Source organism: Spea bombifrons, chromosome 8, assembly GCF_027358695.1.
Source record: "Spea bombifrons isolate aSpeBom1 chromosome 8, aSpeBom1.2.pri, whole genome shotgun sequence".
NCBI classification, from domain to species: Eukaryota; Metazoa; Chordata; class Amphibia; order Anura; family Pelobatidae; genus Spea; species Spea bombifrons.
In genome coordinates, this window is record NC_071094.1 from 19,066,163 (window position 1) to 19,087,681 (window position 21,519).

Below are 21,519 nucleotides of genomic sequence, written 5' to 3' on the forward strand. Positions count from 1 at the left end.
TCCACTGCATAATGGGAACATCCCACAAGAGCTGCATTTTAGGAGATGCTCTGATCCAGGTTTGTCTAGCCATCACTATTTGGCCCTTGTCAAAGTTGCTCAGATCCTTATGTTTGATCATTTTTCCTGTTTCTAATACATTAATTTTGAGGACGAAATGTTCACTTGCTGCCTAATATATCCCACCCACTGACAGGTGCCATGATAAAAAAATTATCAGTGTTTTCCACTTCTGTCTGAGGTCATAATGTTAAGGCTGATTGGTGTATTTGTTTATATGTGTTTACAGGCAAAAATAAACAATATATTAGCCACAGCACAAGAATGGTGTAAGATGACTTTTTAACAGTACTATCAAGTAAAAAAAATATATATTATGCCATATAAGAGCAACAAAACCATGTTAGACATTAGCAGAGCAACACTGACTGTTTAACTACTAGTTGCAGGTAAACAGTCAATTCCCTGTCAATTAAGTATAATCATGCGCACAAAAAAATAATTAATAACATTAATTCCATTGAAACACAAAAAGGTATGTTGAGATATAAGTGGTTGATGCCAGAGGAAGACCATGCAGGCGACCAATAGGCTTACTCGCACGGCCTTTTTAACTCCTGACGGGGAACCTACGTATTTCTGCTCCCGTTAACCCCTGTGATGCTGCGGGGATAACGGGAACGGAAATCTGTAGGTTCCCCGTCAGGGGATAACTTGGCCGGCAGACACCACTGGTCTCCCTGCTATAACAGTTAAAGGTTTGTACGAGCGACTTTAGTGGTCGTGCGTACGGACTTGTAACTGCTGTAGCAGGGAGACCGGTGGTCTCTGCGGGAAGGATTTTAAAAAAGTATTTACGAGTGACCCTATCAGTTGCCAGCAGGAGCATATGAAGTACAGGTGTGCTGTTGCTGTACTGCTGTAGTAGTCCGTACCGCGTTAAGCCCATATTAACCTCTTCTAAAAATAAAACGAACACGAACAACGCACGCGAATATTCGCCCAAACAGAAGACAGGAACGGGCGAATTTTCGTGGAATACTTAGATTATTTTCCCCATGAAGACGAAGACGAACACGAAGAGTCTAGTATAAGGCATATCAGGGAGGCAGAGTGGCATATAGGGGGGTATAAGGCATTTCTGGGGGCAGAGTGGCAAGAAAATAAAATAAAAAAAATATTTTTCTTAATCATAGCTTTTATTAAATTTGAAGAAATAGTTTACATGAATATTTAGTAGTAAAACTTTTTCCTATAGGGTAGGATTTTTTTCCTAAATTCAGGCTTTTTTTCCTAAATTATTAGTCAGATTTTGGGGGGTCGTCTTATAATCGAGCAATTACGGTATATAGGGGGATGTATTGAATTTACAAGATAATAGAACATTACTGCAATGGGTCAACTGTGGGTTGTAATGAACTGGTGTGCAAAAAAGTGACATAACGTACTAGAGTAGATGTATTTTTAACCTCCCCCGGGTTAGCCTCCCCATATAAATCTTTTTAACATAAGATCATTCCATTTGTTAAATCAGGTTAGACAACGTCTCTAAAATATGCAATATTAACAATCTTTTCAGGTGAGCTAACCTGTAGCCAGCCCCCCCTCAACAAAAATGTCAACAAACTTATTGATTATGATAGCTCCGTGTTAGATTTGGTCAGACAACATTTCTGTTAGATCTAGCCTTAATTACTGAGATAGTGCATAGTTAATGAGGGGGGTAGATATTCATTAGATCCGGTAAGATCAACTGATTTTTTTGTTAGATCTTACCGAATCTAACAAATATCTACCAAAATCAATAAAAACATTTCCAAATTTCAGTTGAGGGGGACTACGGGTTAGCTCCCTGAAAAAGATTGTTAATGTTTTATATTTTACAGTAGATCTTAGAAAAAAAACAATTGATCTAACCTGATCTAACAAAGATCTAATAAATCGAATGATCTTTTGTTAACATTCTTTATATGGGGGGGCTAACCCAGGGGAGGTGTATTTTTAATGTAAAAAAAGTGGTTTAAAGGTTAAATACAGTAGAGATATGAACTCTTCTTGGCAGTATCATCTTTTGGAAAGGTTATTGTGTGTAGGAGTATACGTCAATGCCTTTTATAAGATTGGTACTAGAAAGGAGGCGAGGACATGGAACATAGGAGCAAAGCATGGTAAAGTTCATATACTAGAGGGTAACACAGGAGAAAAAAAAGGGATATAACTGAATCAAAGTCCAAGCTAATGGAAAAACTGATATACAGATGTTCTGAAGAATGAGGAAAAACATAAGAAATAAGAGAAGATATGCAATAGTTATGTAAGATTAGCTTTGTGGATGAATAGGATAGATACCATCATCAACGTGATTAGGGGAAAGGGTAGGTTGTCCAGTACAGTCCTGTCCAGGGTCTATCAAAGTGTGGAAGTCTACACCTAAAATAAAAATGAAAGAAGGGTGATCCCACTTAATATATAACTTAACAAACCTACATACAAACATTTTTTAAGTTATACAGATTTACTAACAAAACTCTATTGCTAAATACAGTAAGATCAATGAAAATGTACATGCTATGTAGGTAGCCCTTTTTTAAACAGGTTAAAGCAGACACCCAGGGTCCATAGATGTTTCAAATGGACATATGAGTGGTCTTGTAGGCCGAGAGCTTTAACAATTTGTGGTATGTAATAGTTTTCTTAAGGCAGGGATATTCTTACTACTAGCAGGATTCTAGGGGAACCTCTGTTGTTGGACCAATACATAAATACTCATACACAGACAGTGCTGTATCTTGGCCTAGGGCGGCACTTTACAGGGAGTGGCATTTTCCTCACTGCCTGCTCGGACGCCCCTACCCCTGCATTCCACCAGTCAGGGGATAGGCTGTAGCCTGGAAGCACGTCCTTTTGCGGAAGTTCACCAGGAGCAGTGACATGCTTGGATAGGTGGTATCTGGAACCCCCCCATGTGCCTCTCATCAGGGAGGTGCCACACTGACACACAGGATCGGGCTTCCCCCTGGCTGGTCCATAATTATTCAAAAAGGGATAGCCCTTTGTGAACCATTTTGGATCACCCTGGTGAAAGCCGATGCTAATGTAGCCGCACCCGGGGCGCACCGCCCCCTCAAACATAGTGGGGTCTGGGGTCACATGACCTTACGGTTAAACGTGAGGTTGCGCACAGTTGTGGTTGAATTAATGGGGTGAGTTATGTAACGGGAATCAGTGAAGTAGTGTTATCTCCTCCGTGGTTACGTCTCCTCTGCGAGCAGGGATGCCGAGACGCAGCCCGCGCGTTCAGCCCCCTTCTCATTCCGTCGACGGGCGCTGCCACCGGGTCTGTCCTGCTTCTAGACACGCGTCCCCACAGAGTTCAAGGGATCTTGACGGGGTGCACATCTCGACATCATGGAGAGCCGTTAGCGCATGCGGCTAACTCATGAATATTCATGTCGCTTCTTAAAGCGACATTTATCTTTTTTCCTCCTCCCCCTAATAAGGTGGGTAGGAGGATCCAGTTTGGTGGAGGGATATTTAAACCCTCATTTTGCACTACACCTTTGCCTGTGATAGTGCCTAACAGCCTACACTAGTGTTTGACCTGCTTTATCTATTTGGTTATTGATTCTGGCTTGTTCCTGACCTTCGTCGTTTGCTGCCTGCCCTGACCTATGCTTGTGACCCCAACTACTCTTTTGCCTGATCCCTGGAATTTATTATTTTTGTTCTTGAATTATCTAAAACCATCTACGTTGCTGATTCTGTTGTTCTCTGCTCACGTCTCTGTTGCGCTAGTTGCTGAACTCTCCATCTCTGCTAGGAGGCGCCTTTTCCAATTTCTGCAGTGCGGATCCACAGCCAGTATCACCGCAGTGACAGGTAGGGAGGGAGTATGCATGTATGACTTTATGTACGTTAGATTGTATGTGTTTGTATGTGAGCATGTATGTATGTGTCACCATGGATGTGTATGTTTATGGGGGAAAACATTACTTAGACAAGCTGCCTGGCATAGATATGGCACTGTTAAGCTATTTGGGGACAAAACAGTTTGGAGGCAAAGAATATTTTTGAGCTGTTTGGAGACAACTATAACAAACGCTGCTTGGGCACAAAAATGGCACTGTATGTGTGGCACAAATGGTGTGCAAATGTACAGTGACAGTGGTTGCCATCACACACATCATGGACTGACCAGAAATTATAAGCCTGAAGCCTGACTTTTTTTGACTTTTACTTGTTTACTCATCTATAAAAATTTATGGAAAAAAACGCTAAATAGATTCTACCATTTGTCCTATTTGTCCTGAGCTTAGAAATATCAACTATTTTTTTCTTCTTTCTGCATGTTATGGGCAATAAGTAGCGGTTTGCTATTTCAAAACCATTTTTTCAAAATCTAGTAATTCTTCCCTCATGTGCTATTTCAGGTATCTTTGAAGCTGGCCAATACAATTTACCCCATCAAACCATATATTTTTGAAGACTAGATACCCCAGGGTATTTCAACTCTTTCCATGCACTAATTCTACCGCCAGTCTTTATCGAAATTTGTGGTATTCATAGTTTTATGTTTTTTTCCACACACATACAACACTATATATGTGTTCATTATCATCGAGTACAGTGATACCACCCATGCATGGGTTTGTCAAACTGGGGGCAAGAGGGCCACATTTGGGGCATGTGCATCTTGAACTTTGCTATTTGGTGATCCTGTGCTCATGCCCTATTTGGTACATCTTTGAGCCTGGTCAATTCAGTGCCCAATAAAACCATACATTTTTGAAAACTAGACACCCCAGGGTATTTCAAATGCTGGTATTTGAACTCTTTCCATGCATTTATTCTACCACCAGCATTTGTCAAAATTAGCAGGAGTATTTTTTGTGTGTATTTTTCCCCAGACACGTAATTTAGGTATGAATTTTCAGCTCCTGGTATATGTCACTGTCACACAACACCCTAATATGTGTTCAGCAACATCTCCTGAACACAGTGATACCACCCTTGCATGGGTTTGTGGGGTTGTTTGGGGGTTGAAATACACATTTGGGACATGTGCATTTTTCAAATTGGAAATTACACATATGGTCATCCTTCCGCTGGTGTTAATTGGAAAATTGTTGAACCCAGTCAATTCAATTTACCCCATCAAATCATACTTTTTTGTTTTTTTTTGAAAATAGATACCCCATGGGCATTTAACATGCAAGATTTGTTTTAAGATTAAGAGCTAATTTTATTTTATTTTTCTTTTTTTATTTTAAAGTTATTTTTACATGTTTTTTTAACTATTTTTATATTCTTTTTTTCTTTTTCATCTATTTTACTAATCACAAAGTGATTAGAAAGCTGGGCTCCATTGAAAAAACACCCTGTCTGATTTCCTCTAATCCGGAGTTCAGTTAACTGACCAGATCCAGGAAATAAAGAGAAATTTGTTCCTCAGAAGGTATTGGGGTAAAAAGACAGAATAACTATCTTCTCATCCAGATGGAACTTGGAAGTCAAATTGGGCCTGAAATGCAAGAGAAGCCTGAGGACTTGTTTCGAAACCCTTTTAGCTACAGCAGAGTCTTCAGGGTAAGGAGGCACACGGAAGCTTCATCCAGAGGGTCAAACAGGAGGAGAAGGCTCAGAGTACCAAAGGGAGATCCTATAGAAGAACAAACGACATGGGAGGGGGTTTAAATTTCAGAACTGCCTTGAAGACCCTTGAAATATCCTGATCAATAAACCCAACGGACTTCTTCAGTTAAAGCTAAAATAGGGGATACATGAACTCGCAGGTAACTAAGGCTAAAAGTATCGGAGGGAACATGTAGCCCAGGCTGAAATTCCAAGGACTGGAAAGGGAATCTGTCCTTAGAGCTGGAGAAGAACTGAGGCAATTGCCGGTTGATCCTGGATGCCATCAGATCTACTTGTGGAAGACTGAATAAGCCAAATAGACCTCTGAATCTTTGTGATACAATCTGGAGCCAGGAAGACCCTTCCCTGAAGAGTGTTGAACGAGTGTCATAAATCAAGTACTTACCCCCCCCCCCGCCATCGTTCCCACGCTGACGTCTCTGCTCCTTCCCGGCTTACTGACACAGCAGCAAGCAGGGCCTCTCCAGCTACACTCCTACGCAGCTGCAGCCCGAGGTTAACAGGAGGGAGGGGGCGCTCGCTCCGTTGCCAGGGAGACGCGTCTCTCTCTAGCTGCCGGCAGAATCAAGTGAAACGTACGACACGCTCCACCGTTGCCATAGCAACACGTTTCAAATGCTGACGTCATTTTGGCGCCAAATTTGAACGTATTTAGACGCTTCAGTCCCAGTATCCTTTGCTGAAGTATCAGTTGAAGTTAGATTCCTATACTGAAGCGTTCTCTGTGGTTTGACCCTTTGTGTACCAGACCCTATTCTCTGTAATGGTATGATGAGGCAGGACCCCAGATGGCGGAGGTAGCCAGGCCAAACAGGAACCAGAAAGTCAGAGAACCAACTGGGTCAGACAGGTAATCAGGATAAGCCAAATCAGAATCCAGAGACGAGGTCAACAAGCCGAATCAATACCAGACGAACAGGAATCAGGAGCCGAATCAGGAGACAGGAACGAGGTCAACAAGCCAAGTCAAACCGGAGCAGTAGTCATAATCAATGCACAAGCAAATAGCAAAATACACCAACCAAGGGTGATCCAGAAGAGGAAGTCCGGGTTTAAATAGGGAGAGAAGGAGGCGTGTCCTGCATGAAGAGGTCACCCAAGGTTATAAAAGCATGTTACAAATGTAATGTGCAATATTAACTTTTAACATTTCGGCCATGTGGTGAAGACGCCGACCGGGTAGCGGTGGTACTCGCTGCCCGGGAAGCCGCCTGAGGAAGCGTCGTGGGAGCAGCCATGGAGCGGGGCCGGAGAGGCAGGTAAGTCCTTACAGTACCCCCCCCTCAAGAGCCGCCCGAAGGGCGACCAGGACCCCCACTGGGTTTCCGGGGGTACCTGACATGAAACTGACGAACCAGACGAGGAGCGTGGACTTCAGAGGCGGGCACCCAGGCTCTTTCCTCCGGTCCGTATCCCTTCCAGTGTACAAGGTATTGGAGGGTACCCCGGAAGAAGCGTGAATCCAGGATGGAACGGATCTCATAATCATCCATGGAGGAGACTGAAACAGGACCAGGACTGGCCAGCGTCCGGGAAAAACGGTTAAATATCACCGGCTTCAGGAGGGAAACGTGAAATGTACGAGGAATACGGAGGTTGCGAGGCAAGTCCAGTTCATAGGTAACAGGGTTGATACGACGGCGGACGGAATAAGGTCCAATAAAGCAAGGAGCCAATTTTTTGGAGGGAGTACGTAGGCGTATATGTCGGGTTGATAGCCAGACTTTGTCCCCGGGCATGTAAGTGGGGGCTGGTAACCGTCTGCGATCATAGTACTTCTTTTGATCCTGAGAGGCAGCAATGGACGCAGAGCGGACAGAGGACCACACTGAAGTTAGCCGCTTAAGATGATCATCCAACGCAGGAACACTCAAATCAGGGGATACCGCAGGAAGTACAGTCGGGTGGAAACCATAGACACAGTAAAAAGGTGTATGCTGGGTAGAGCCTTGTACCGCATTGTTTAGGGCGAACTCCGCGAGTGGAAGAAGGTCAGCCCAATCGTTCTGGTTGTCATTAATGAAAGCCCGCAAATACTGCTCAAGGCGTTGATTGGATCGTTCAGCCGCTCCATTGGTTTGGGGGTGATAAGCCGTGGAAAAGGAAAGGGTGATACCCACAGCTTTGCAGAAGGCTCTCCAGAAACGGGAAACAAACTGGACTCCACGATCGGAGACAATCACCTGGGGAAGGCCGTGGAGTCGTACAACGTCTCTGATGAAGATGACTGCAAGCTCCTTAGCTGTCGGTAATTTGACGAGAGGCACGAACTGAACCATCCTGGAGAACCGGTCAACAACAGTAAGTATAGTGGTGTAGCGATGAGAGGAAGGTAGCTCCACTATGAAGTCCATGGCGATGTGGGTCCAGGGACGACTGGGTACTGGAAGGGGCAATAGCAGACCGGAAGGGGGAGTCCTGGGGGTCTTGGTCGTAGCACAAGTGTGGCAAGATTTAAGGAAGTCTGCAACGTCCTTTCTCCAGGAGGGCCACCAAAAACTACGGCCCAGAGCCTGACAGGTGCGCCGGAGACCAAGGTGGCGCGCAAACTTTGTGGTGTGGTGCAACCGGAGTATCTTCTCACGGTATACAGGGGGCACGAACAACTTGTCAGAAGGGGTCTGGGCTGGAGCAGTGGGTTGACTGGCTTGAATTCGTTGCAGAAGGGGACAGCAGAGATGACAGCAGAGATGATACGGTTAGTGGGTACGATGGGTTCCGGGTCAGGTTTCTCCTCAGAGGCAGTACAGAACATACGTGATAAAGCGTCGGCCTTGGTATTCTTGGACCCCGGACGATAGGAGATTATGTAATTGAAGCGGGATAAGAAAAGGGACCATCGTGCTTGTCGAATTGTTAGTCGCTTGGCATCGCCAATATACTGGAGGTTCTTGTGATCCGTGAGGATGGTTACAGGAATACGGGAGCCCTCCAGAAGGTGACGCCATTCAGAAAGGGCGAGAATCACTGCCAGTAGTTCACGATTGCCTATGTCATAGTTCCTCTCTGCAGGAGAGAATCGTTTAGAGAAGAAGCTACAGGGGTGTAGAGGCCCTTCGTACGTTTTGCGTTGGGACAATACTGCTCCGGCCCCGATTTCCAAAGAATCTACTTCGATTACGAAGGGTTGAGATACATCAGGATGTATGAGGATCGGAGCGGACACAAACAGGGTCTTTAGTGTATGGAACGCTTGGACTGCAGCGGTAGGCCAGTTATGGCAGTCAGCTCCCTTCTTGGTGAGATCGGTCAAAGGAGCTACCACTTTGGAAAAGTCCCGGATGAATCGGCGATAATAATTGGCAAAGCCGAGAAATCTCTGTAGGGCTTTAAGTCCCTGTGGCTGAGGCCATTGCAGAATGGACTGGAGCTTGTCAGGATCCATCTCGAACCCTGTACCGCTAATGACGTAACCTAAGAAGGATACACGGTAGACTTCAAATTCACATTTCTCTAGTTTTGCGTACAACCGGTTTTCACGAAGACGTGTCAGGACCTTCTTTACGTGAGTTCGATGTGAAAGCAGGTCAGGTGAATGGATTAGAATGTCATCAAGGTAGATGACAACGAATTGGTGCAGATAATCCCGAAAACAGTCATTTACAAAGTCCTAAAAAACAGCCGGGGCGTTACAGAGCCCGAATGGCATTACTGTATATTCGTAGTGACCAGAGCGGGTGTTAAAAACTGTCTTCCACTCGTCGTTCTGACGGATACGAATGAGGTTGTACGCACCCCATAGATCTAATTTCGAGAAAACTTTTGAGCCTTTTAGACGGTCAAACAACTCAGAGATGAGTGGCAAAGGGTAAGTGTTTTTTATGGTGATTCGATTAAGACCTCGATAGTCGATGCACGGACGTATACCTCCATCCTTCGTGGAGCGGCGGATAAAGCCTTTTAGGAGATTTTCACGGATATAGGTCTCCATAGCTTCGGTTTCAGCCGGGGATAACGGATACACCCTACCCCGTGGGGGTACGGTGCCAGGAAGCAGGTCGATGGGACAATCGTAAGGACGGTGCGGGGGCAAGGAGTCAGCTTCCTTTTTGTCGAATACATCAGAAAAGGTCTGATATTGTGGAGGTAAGATGGTGGTACCTAAGGAGGCAACCTTCAATACACAGGGTTGAGGTGAAACGCAAGTGGTACACCGCCAGGAGGTGATCTCACGGGTGGACCAATTGATGTCTGGGTTGTGTAGCTGCAGCCAAGGGTAGCCCAACACTATGGGAGCAGCCGGAGAAGATATTACATGTAGAACCACAGTCTCTTTATGGAGAACCCCTATTTGGAGACAAAGCGGTGTAGTGTCATGGGTCACCGCTGCAGGTAGGAGAGGCCGCCCGTCGATTGCCTCCACAAAAACTGGAGAGGCTTTCTCCTCCAAGGGAATGTTGTGGAGCCTGCAGAAGTCGCGGTCGATAAAGTTTCCGGCGGCCCCAGAGTCAATAAGGGCTGGGGCTAGAATGGTTCTCTCCTGGACAGTGAGAGCAGCAGGCACAAACATACGCGATGTCCGGTCGTGGGGAAAAACAGCAGGAAGGCCTAGAGGAGACTCCCCAATCCTCCTTAGGCCCTGTAGTTTCCCGGCTTCACAGGGCAGGAGCGCACGTAATGACCTTGTTTGCCACAGTACATACAGAGGTCCTGTTGGCGCCGGAGGGTTCTCTCCTCCTCGGAGAGATGTGTGGAGCCGGTCTGCATGGGCTCTTCAGGCGAAAGAGAAGCAGAGTCAGAAGCAGTGAGACGTGGCGCAAAACGCACTGGACCCCTTCTTTGGCGATCTCGCTGTACCTGGCCAATGTAGGCGATGAGTTCTTCCAAGTCCGTGGGCAGGTCTCGGGCTGCTACTTCATCTTTCAGGCGGTCAGACAGGCCATTAGTGAAGGCAGCAACCAAGGCGTCGTTGTTCCATGCCACTTCTGCAGCCGGGGTACGGAATTCAATGTCATAGTCCGATAAACTGCGTGTACCCTGTCGCAATGAGAAGAGACTTGACGAGGCAATATGGCCGCGACCTGGCCTGTCAAACACTTGACGGAAAGTGGTTACAAAGTCATTATAATTGTTGACCACTGGAGAGTTGCTGTTACGTTCTGCCCTGGCTGCGGAGCTGCATTTCTGTCCTGCTGTAGTTTCTCTGTTTTGCTTTGATCCATTCCTGGATTTCCTTTTGCTTTGTTCTATTGTCCATTCCTTGCTTCTGCTCCGGCTCTTTGCTTCAGCTCTGCTTCCTTTATTAGGTGTGCCCCACCTGTGTGTTCTGTTTGTCTCAGTCTTCAGTCTAAGGTATGTCTCAGTGCTGTGTGTTTGGTTTACATGTGTGGTTTGTTTTGTATCTTGTCAGCAGGGATTAGCGTTAGGACCCACCGTCATTGGAGTACTTTGGCGTAGTGGTGGGCTAAGCATACTATGGCCATATCATGTGACGAAATCTCCAATAGTTATCTTGTAGTCCTAGGCTAGTTTCTGTATTCATGTTTGTGTGTCTTTTATGTACCTTTGCCCTTCTTCCTTGAATCATCTGAGGATTCCGGTTCCTCTCTCCTCTCCCCATGTCCCTGTTAAGATTTCCTATCCTTGCTTAAAGGAAGAAGCGTCCGAGGGTTCCGGCTCCTCACTCCTTCCCCTGTGTTCCTTGCCTTCTTCCCTGTCCTTTGTTGTGCCCTGTACCATGTATGTCTTGTCAGGTTATGTTTATTCCTTGTCTTGTGCCTGTTTATACTTTACGCTATTCATGTCATGTTTCTAGCCACTTCTCATGTATATCCTATATCATGTTTCTTGCCTGGTCTCCCTTTCCCTTGCTGTGTTATGTGTCTGCTACATTAACCCTTTGCCTAGCTTTCATTCTCCCAGCCTGCAGCATCCTGCTCGTGATCCGTGTGATATGCTTCATGCCTGCTCCAGGGTGCCTGCAGGATTCGTTTTGTTCTGGACTCCATCTGCTGCCATATCAGGGCGCTGGTGTTTGGCTGCACTACCTAGTTGCTCACCGCCTGGGCGAGTGTGGTCACCCTGCAACCAGGCCCTGCCCCTGACTCCACTGCTGCATCGTGACTCCTGCAAACTACATCGCGCGCGCTGGGTCCTTCCAGCCATCAGCTTGGACCCAGTCCGTGACACATGGCCGCAGGTAATCGGCCAGGAGTTCGCGGAGTGGAGTCCGCAGCATTCCAGCCCTTCCAGTGGGCCTCCGTACCCGTCTGCCCTTCCAGTGGGCCTCCGTACCCGTCTGCCCTTCCAGTGGGCCTCCGTACCCGTCTGCCCTTCCAGTGGGCCTCCGTACCCGTCTGCCCTTTCAGTGGGCCTCCGTACCCGCTTGCCTGAGCCTGTGCCTGTTCCTGCCTGAGCCTGTTCCTGCCTGAGCCTGTGTCCGTTCCCGTACCCGTGCCTGAGCCTGTACGCATGCATGATCCACTACCTGAGCTTATGCCGGTACCCTTGCATGAACCAGTACATGTGCCTGGCCCGGTGGTACTCCGTTCTCGTCCGCCCCTTCCAGTGGGCCTCCGTTCCTGTACCCGTGCCTGAGCCGGTACGCATGCATGACATAGTATCTGAGCTTATGCCTGTACCCATGCTTGATCCAGTACACGTGCCTGGCCCGGTGGTACTCCGTTCTCGTCCGCCCTGAAAGAGGGCTTCTAGCCATGTTGTGTGCCCCGCAAGAGGGCTTCTAGTTGTGTGCCCTGGAAGAGGGCTTCTAGTCGTGTGCCCCGCAAGAGGGCTTCTAGTCGTGTGCCCCGCAAGAGGGCTTCTAGTCGTGTGCCCCGCAAGAGGGCTTCTCCTTGTTCCAGTACCTGCCTTGTTCCAGTACCTGCCTTGTTCCAGAACCTGCCTTGTTCCAGAACCTGCCTTGTTCCAGTACCTGCCTTGTTCCAGAAACCTGCCTTGTTCCAGAAACCTGCCTTGTTCCAGAAACCTGCCTTGTTCCAGAAACCTGCCTTGTTCCAGAAACCTGCCTTGTTCCAGAAACCTGCCTTGTTCCAGAAACCTGCCTTGTTCCAGAAACCTGCCTTGTTCCAGAAACCTGCCTTGTTCCAGAAACCTGCCTTGTTCCAGAAACCTGCCTTGTTCCAGAAACCTGCCTTGCTCCAGAACCTGCCTTGCTCCAGAACCTGCCTTGCTCCAGTACCTGCCTTGTTCCAGTACCTGCCTTGTTCCAGTACCTGCCTTGTTCCTGAGTTGCGGTCAGCGCCCCAGTAAGTGGACTCCTAAGTCGAGTACCCTGTAAGTGGGCAACCTGCCGTGTACCCTGAAAGAGGGTTTCCTGATTTGCGGCCAGCGCCCCAGTAAGTGGACTCCTAAGTCGAGTACCCTGTAAGTGGGCAACCTGCCGTGTACCCTGAAAGAGGGTTTCCTGAGTTGCGGCCAGCGCCCCACTGTGGACTCCCAGGAAGAGTGCCTGCATCCGGGCTACCCTGGTCGAGTACCCTGCAAGTGGGCAACCTGCCGTGTGCCCTGCAAGTGGGTAACCTGTTGCCTGAACCTGAACCCGTGCCTGAACCTGAACCCGTGCCTGAACCTGAACCCGTGCCTGAACCTGAACCCGTGCCTGAACCTGAACCCGTGCCTGAACCTGAACCCGTGCCCGAGCCTGAATCCGTGCCTGTGCCTGAACCCGTACCTGTCGTGTATGCCCAGCAAGTGGGTTACCTGCCGTGTCTGCCTTGTCAAGTGGCTTATCTGTTTTGCCTTCGTCTGGATCTAATGTCAGCTAGAGACTACTTCCTCAATCCTGTTCAGTCATTCTGAGTCCTGTTTTTGGAGGAGATTGGTCTACTAGCGGCAGTGCTGGTCATCGAAGGACTCTTACGTTTTTCAGACTCCGTATGCTGGTTCCTGGGTTGACTTGTGTCTTCAGTTCTTCCGTTAGAAGCGGGCCTTCCTTCTGTTGATGTTTCTGTTCGCGTCCAGAGGCCGCTCTTTCGGAGGGGGATTGTGTTACGTTCTGCCCTGGCTGCGGAGCTGCATTTCTGTCCTGCTGTAGTTTCTCTGTTTTGCTTTGATCCATTCCTGGATTTCCTTTTGCTTTGTTCTATTGTCCATTCCTTGCTTCTGCTCCGGCTCTTTGCTTCAGCTCTGCTTCCTTTATTAGGTGTGCCCCACCTGTGTGTTCTGTTTGTCTCAGTCTTCAGTCTAAGGTATGTCTCAGTGCTGTGTGTTTGGTTTACATGTGTGGTTTGTTTTGTATCTTGTCAGCAGGGATTAGCGTTAGGACCCACCGTCATTGGAGTACTTTGGCGTAGTGGTGGGCTAAGCATACTATGGCCATATCATGTGACGAAATCTCCAATAGTTATCTTGTAGTCCTAGGCTAGTTTCTGTATTCATGTTTGTGTGTCTTTTATGTACCTTTGCCCTTCTTCCTTGAATCATCTGAGGATTCCGGTTCCTCTCTCCTCTCCCCATGTCCCTGTTAAGATTTCCTATCCTTGCTTAAAGGAAGAAGCGTCCGAGGGTTCCGGCTCCTCACTCCTTCCCCTGTGTTCCTTGCCTTCTTCCCTGTCCTTTGTTGTGCCCTGTACCATGTATGTCTTGTCAGGTTATGTTTATTCCTTGTCTTGTGCCTGTTTATACTTTACGCTATTCATGTCATGTTTCTAGCCACTTCTCATGTATATCCTATATCATGTTTCTTGCCTGGTCTCCCTTTCCCTTGCTGTGTTATGTGTCTGCTACATTAACCCTTTGCCTAGCTTTCATTCTCCCAGCCTGCAGCATCCTGCTCGTGATCCGTGTGATATGCTTCATGCCTGCTCCAGGGTGCCTGCAGGATTCGTTTTGTTCTGGACTCCATCTGCTGCCATATCAGGGCGCTGGTGTTTGGCTGCACTACCTAGTTGCTCACCGCCTGGGCGAGTGTGGTCACCCTGCAACCAGGCCCTGCCCCTGACTCCACTGCTGCATCGTGACTCCTGCAAACTACATCGCGCGCGCTGGGTCCTTCCAGCCATCAGCTTGGACCCAGTCCGTGACACATGGCCGCAGGTAATCGGCCAGGAGTTCGCGGAGTGGAGTCCGCAGCATTCCAGCCCTTCCAGTGGGCCTCCGTACCCGTCTGCCCTTCCAGTGGGCCTCCGTACCCGTCTGCCCTTCCAGTGGGCCTCCGTACCCGTCTGCCCTTCCAGTGGGCCTCCGTACCCGTCTGCCCTTTCAGTGGGCCTCCGTACCCGCTTGCCTGAGCCTGTGCCTGTTCCTGCCTGAGCCTGTTCCTGCCTGAGCCTGTGTCCGTTCCCGTACCCGTGCCTGAGCCTGTACGCATGCATGATCCACTACCTGAGCTTATGCCGGTACCCTTGCATGAACCAGTACATGTGCCTGGCCCGGTGGTACTCCGTTCTCGTCCGCCCCTTCCAGTGGGCCTCCGTTCCTGTACCCGTGCCTGAGCCGGTACGCATGCATGACATAGTATCTGAGCTTATGCCTGTACCCATGCTTGATCCAGTACACGTGCCTGGCCCGGTGGTACTCCGTTCTCGTCCGCCCTGAAAGAGGGCTTCTAGCCATGTTGTGTGCCCCGCAAGAGGGCTTCTAGTTGTGTGCCCTGGAAGAGGGCTTCTAGTCGTGTGCCCCGCAAGAGGGCTTCTAGTCGTGTGCCCCGCAAGAGGGCTTCTAGTCGTGTGCCCCGCAAGAGGGCTTCTCCTTGTTCCAGTACCTGCCTTGTTCCAGTACCTGCCTTGTTCCAGAACCTGCCTTGTTCCAGAACCTGCCTTGTTCCAGTACCTGCCTTGTTCCAGAAACCTGCCTTGTTCCAGAAACCTGCCTTGTTCCAGAAACCTGCCTTGTTCCAGAAACCTGCCTTGTTCCAGAAACCTGCCTTGTTCCAGAAACCTGCCTTGTTCCAGAAACCTGCCTTGTTCCAGAAACCTGCCTTGTTCCAGAAACCTGCCTTGTTCCAGAAACCTGCCTTGTTCCAGAAACCTGCCTTGTTCCAGAAACCTGCCTTGCTCCAGAACCTGCCTTGCTCCAGAACCTGCCTTGCTCCAGTACCTGCCTTGTTCCAGTACCTGCCTTGTTCCAGTACCTGCCTTGTTCCTGAGTTGCGGTCAGCGCCCCAGTAAGTGGACTCCTAAGTCGAGTACCCTGTAAGTGGGCAACCTGCCGTGTACCCTGAAAGAGGGTTTCCTGATTTGCGGCCAGCGCCCCAGTAAGTGGACTCCTAAGTCGAGTACCCTGTAAGTGGGCAACCTGCCGTGTACCCTGAAAGAGGGTTTCCTGAGTTGCGGCCAGCGCCCCACTGTGGACTCCCAGGAAGAGTGCCTGCATCCGGGCTACCCTGGTCGAGTACCCTGCAAGTGGGCAACCTGCCGTGTGCCCTGCAAGTGGGTAACCTGTTGCCTGAACCTGAACCCGTGCCTGAACCTGAACCCGTGCCTGAACCTGAACCCGTGCCTGAACCTGAACCCGTGCCTGAACCTGAACCCGTGCCCGAGCCTGAATCCGTGCCTGTGCCTGAACCCGTACCTGTCGTGTATGCCCAGCAAGTGGGTTACCTGCCGTGTCTGCCTTGTCAAGTGGCTTATCTGTTTTGCCTTCGTCTGGATCTAATGTCAGCTAGAGACTACTTCCTCAATCCTGTTCAGTCATTCTGAGTCCTGTTTTTGGAGGAGATTGGTCTACTAGCGGCAGTGCTGGTCATCGAAGGACTCTTACGTTTTTCAGACTCCGTATGCTGGTTCCTGGGTTGACTTGTGTCTTCAGTTCTTCCGTTAGAAGCGGGCCTTCCTTCTGTTGATGTTTCTGTTCGCGTCCAGAGGCCGCTCTTTCGGAGGGGGATTGTGTTACGTTCTGCCCTGGCTGCGGAGCTGCATTTCTGTCCTGCTGTAGTTTCTCTGTTTTGCTTTGATCCATTCCTGGATTTCCTTTTGCTTTGTTCTATTGTCCATTCCTTGCTTCTGCTCCGGCTCTTTGCTTCAGCTCTGCTTCCTTTATTAGGTGTGCCCCACCTGTGTGTTCTGTTTGTCTCAGTCTTCAGTCTAAGGTATGTCTCAGTGCTGTGTGTTTGGTTTACATGTGTGGTTTGTTTTGTATCTTGTCAGCAGGGATTAGCGTTAGGACCCACCGTCATTGGAGTACTTTGGCGTAGTGGTGGGCTAAGCATACTATGGCCATATCATGTGACGAAATCTCCAATAGTTATCTTGTAGTCCTAGGCTAGTTTCTGTATTCATGTTTGTGTGTCTTTTATGTACCTTTGCCCTTCTTCCTTGAATCATCTGAGGATTCCGGTTCCTCTCTCCTCTCCCCATGTCCCTGTTAAGATTTCCTATCCTTGCTTAAAGGAAGAAGCGTCCGAGGGTTCCGGCTCCTCACTCCTTCCCCTGTGTTCCTTGCCTTCTTCCCTGTCCTTTGTTGTGCCCTGTACCATGTATGTCTTGTCAGGTTATGTTTATTCCTTGTCTTGTGCCTGTTTATACTTTACGCTATTCATGTCATGTTTCTAGCCACTTCTCATGTATATCCTATATCATGTTTCTTGCCTGGTCTCCCTTTCCCTTGCTGTGTTATGTGTCTGCTACATTAACCCTTTGCCTAGCTTTCATTCTCCCAGCCTGCAGCATCCTGCTCGTGATCCGTGTGATATGCTTCATGCCTGCTCCAGGGTGCCTGCAGGATTCGTTTTGTTCTGGACTCCATCTGCTGCCATATCAGGGCGCTGGTGTTTGGCTGCACTACCTAGTTGCTCACCGCCTGGGCGAGTGTGGTCACCCTGCAACCAGGCCCTGCCCCTGACTCCACTGCTGCATCGTGACTCCTGCAAACTACATCGCGCGCGCTGGGTCCTTCCAGCCATCAGCTTGGACCCAGTCCGTGACAGTTGCGTTCCCAAAGAGGAGTTGCCCAGGCCAGAGCCCTGTCAGTGAGTAGGGAGATGACATACCCCACACGGGCTCTGTCGAAAGGAAACAAGTAGGGAGACATCTCGAAGTGAATGGAGCACTGATTGAGGAATCCACGACAGGTAGCAGGATCTGGGAGGAGGAGGTAAATGGAGGGTATGAAGACCTGGGTCAGCAGGCGGTGGAACAGCAACAGGTGCAGCAGCGGGCACAGGAGGAGGACCACGTGCTGGATCAGTCCTCGCCAGGAGGGTTTGCAAAGCCTGAGCAAACTGGTCCATGCGATGATCCAGACTTTCAATACGGGCTTCACAGGTAGACATCTTCTGGCCAATCTCCGCGGGGTCCATGGTGACCCTTGGTACTGTAATGGTATGATGAGGCAGGACCCCAGATGGCGGAGGTAGCCAGGCCAAACAGGAACCAGAAAGTCAGAGAACCAACCGGGTCAGACAGGTAATCAGGATAAGCCAAATCAGAATCCAGAGACGAGGTCGACAAGCCGAATCAATACCAGACGAGCAGGAATCAGGAGCCGAATCAGGAGACAGGAACGAGGTCAACAAGCCAAGTCAAACCGGAGCAGTAGTCACAATCAATGCACAAGCAAATAGCAAAATACACCAACCAAGGGTGATCCAGAAGAGGAAGTCCGGGTTTAAATAGGGAGAGAAGGAGGCGTGTCCTGCATGAAGAGGTCACCCGAGGTTATAAAAGCATGTTACAAATGTAACGTGCAATATTAACTTTTGACCACACTGTGGCGCTGTGGTACCCGTTTACCGCGTGGTCGGCCATGCGGTGAAGACGCCGACCGGGTAGCGGTGGTACTCGCTGCCCGGGAAACCGCCTGAGGAAGCGTTGTGGGAGCAGCCATGGAGCGGGGCCGGAGAGGCAGGTAAGTCCTTACATTCTCGCTTCTTGAACAGTGGCCACAGCCTCAATCACGTAAAGATGTGCAACGATTCCTTGGATTTGCTAATTTCTATAGTTTCATTCATAATTTTTCCAGAGTCGTCCTTCCTCTCACAACCCTAACATCCAAAAAATACCAAGTTTTTTATGGAGCACAGAGGCCGAGGACTAAAAATGGCAAGGCTGACGCTTTATCTCGCCAATATGTCAATGAACAGGATGACCCCAACACCACCCAACCAATAATTCCCCCAAGACATTTTTTGGTCACCAAGAAAGATTTTATTAGCTCCCTGAGGGACTACTTCAAATTCAGAGTTCATCGTCCTACAGTCCAACCGTTGCAGAGGAGAGGAGGACTCTTTTATCATCAAAATAAATTGATAATACCTCCACCTTTTGTGACCGACGCTTTCCGCATCTGCCATGACACTCCGTTGGCAGGGCATCCAGGGATCTCAGGAACGCTCAGTTTGCTTCGCCGTCACTTCTGGTGGCCTAACATGGCAATGAATGCAAAAGACTATGTGAACTCATGCCAAGTTTGCGCAAGGAACAAGACCTCACACCAATGCCCTCCGGGATTGTTACAAATTATTCCCACTCCCCAATCGCCATGGTCCTCTGTATCAATGGACTTTATAGTGGAATTACCCTTATCTAACGGATATAATACCATCATGGTTGTTGTAGACAGACTGACCAAAATGGCGCATTTCATACCACTGAAACACCTCCCATCAGCAACTGAGACAGCTGACATGTTCATAAAAGAGATTGTTCGCTTACATGGAGTTCCTCTTCAAATACTGACTGACCGGGGTTCTCAGTTCACTTCAAAATTCTGGAGGTCATTTTGTAAAGGGTTGAAGATTGAACCAGCCCTATCTTCTGGTTATCACCCTCAAACTAATGGTCAGACGGAGCGAATAAATCAAAGTCTAGAACAATATATTCGTTGTTTCACATCTTACCTCTTTGCTACCTATGGCAGAATTTGCACACAATAATATTAAGAACTCATCAACACAACAAACCCCATTCTTTCTGCTATACAGTTACCATCCTCCTGACTTACCTATATCCATAACCCCAGTAATGGTGCCCGAAGCGGCAAAAAGACTACGAATAATACATAAAGCATTGCGTATGGCAAAACAAAATCTGACCATTGCTCAACAACGATATAAGGGTCAAGCTGATAAACATAGACGTAATGGTCCTGACTATCAACCCGGGGATAATGTATGGTTGTCTACTCGAAATATGAAACTAGCCCTACCCTCTTTAAAGTTGGGACCCCGATTTATTGGTCCATATACCATCCCTCACCATATTAACCCAGTTATTTATCGACTTGCGTTACCGCCATCTATCAAAATCCATCCGGTTTTTCACACTTCTCTGCTTAAACCAGTTATTACCAATAGACTGGCCACACGGTCTTCCCCTTAGGACGGGGGGCGTGGCCAACCATCAACCAGGATGGATGCATAATTCTCTGGCTCCACGGACCCACTGCTATAATTTGCTTTTAATCAGCATTTAAACCGAGCAAATGGGGAAACATATTAAATCTGTTGCTACCTCGAAGCATCCTCCACCAAAGGACAAACCTACACACACCTCGGTGAAATCATTTTTCCAAAATCTGCAAGATGCGGATTCCCACGACTCCATGCAGAAGGCCTCGCCACCTGGCAGCCCTGGGAGTCAATTCTCTGACTTACCTTCGGAATCCGGCGGGGATCCTCCACATCCTTCACTCAATTCGGACAAGGATAACTGGCGCAGTACCCTGAAGGATTTGCCGACTAAATCTGACCTTATTTCTATTATCACTGAGGCCCACGCGCCGTTGAAAGCTGACCTTTCTGACATCAAGAAGGACCTGCAGCACATGGGGGACCTAGTTTCTACCTTGGAGTCTGATACCCTCGCCACACGCTCTACAGTCGACACTATCTCTGACCAACATCATACACAAGCCACGACTATCACTCGACTCATGCAGAAGATTGAAGACCTTGATAATCGGGGACCCCGATCTAACTTACGGATTTGAGGTATCCCTGAATCAGTCTCCGGTTCCGAGATAGTCTCTGTTCTTAGCACCATCTTCAATAAACTTCTTCGGCAACCAGATGACGCGGAGATCAAATTTGACAGAGCCCATCGTGCGCTACGACCTCGCCAATCTGATGACCACCCCCCGAGGGATATTATCTGCTGCTTTTCGGAATATGTGACGAAGGATGCTGTCCTGGCTGAATGCCGCAGAGCCGGCTCTTTGGAGTGGGAAGGCCATGCCATCCAGGTATTCCCTGACTTATCCCCTATCACTTTACAATATCGCTGTATCCTGCGCCCTCTAACCTCGGTCCTGTGTGAAGCTGCTATTCCTTACCAGTGGGGCTTCCCTTTTTCTTTGATGGTTCGCAAGGGCACTGACCGATTCACTGTACGTAGCGCGGCTGATGTACCTGGTCTGTTGGAGAAATTGGGCCTGCCCGCTATAGAGGTGCCGGACTGGGAGCTCTCCTATGTCCCTCCACCGAAGTTGAGCGATCCGAACCGAGACTGGTCCTCTAAGCCACAGCGCCGCCGCAGGCCCAGGCCCGCCACCTCTATTCCACTCTGAGCAGCTTTTTTGTTTTTTATTTTTATCTACCTGTATTTTCCGTCGATCTTACCAACCTGCGCACTGTGACCACATTGAGACTTCTCCTGACTTGGAACTCCTTCCACATGCCTCTTACCTGTCTCAAGACTCTCTGAGGTTGCCTTTCTTTGCGTGCATACCTTCTGGCTGGGCATCCTTCTGTGGCAAACTGCAGCCTCCACCGATATGGATCTGACTGCTCCATATGCCGTCTCTACCTCTACTTTTTACTCACCTCTGGACCCGTGTTACACTGCACCAACGGACTCCCTCGCACCGACTGGTTCCTGCGGCATCTCTTCATGGTGAAGTCCTTTTTCGGCTCCCTCCACGCTCACCATTGGACCGGGTGTGGTAGCGACAAACTCTCTTGCAGCTCCACATGCTACGGGTCTCTTGGACTGCGACGCTCGAACTTTCCTGACGACCAGCTTTACT

The 21,519-nt window shown here is 48.7% G+C and overlaps 1 protein-coding gene across 2 annotated transcripts in view; it reads right to left on the reverse strand.

The window, feature by feature from the left end:
• The window catches only part of LOC128503629 (uncharacterized), a 94,948-nt gene that overhangs the window by 53,010 nt on the left and 20,419 nt on the right, over nucleotides 1-21,519 (reverse strand). For both annotated transcript variants that reach the window (XM_053473781.1, XM_053473780.1), the window contains exon 2: nucleotides 2,350-2,430. In XM_053473781.1, coding sequence (XP_053329756.1) covers nucleotides 2,350-2,430 — 81 coding nt within the window. The remainder of the gene's footprint in view (nucleotides 1-2,349; nucleotides 2,431-21,519) is intronic.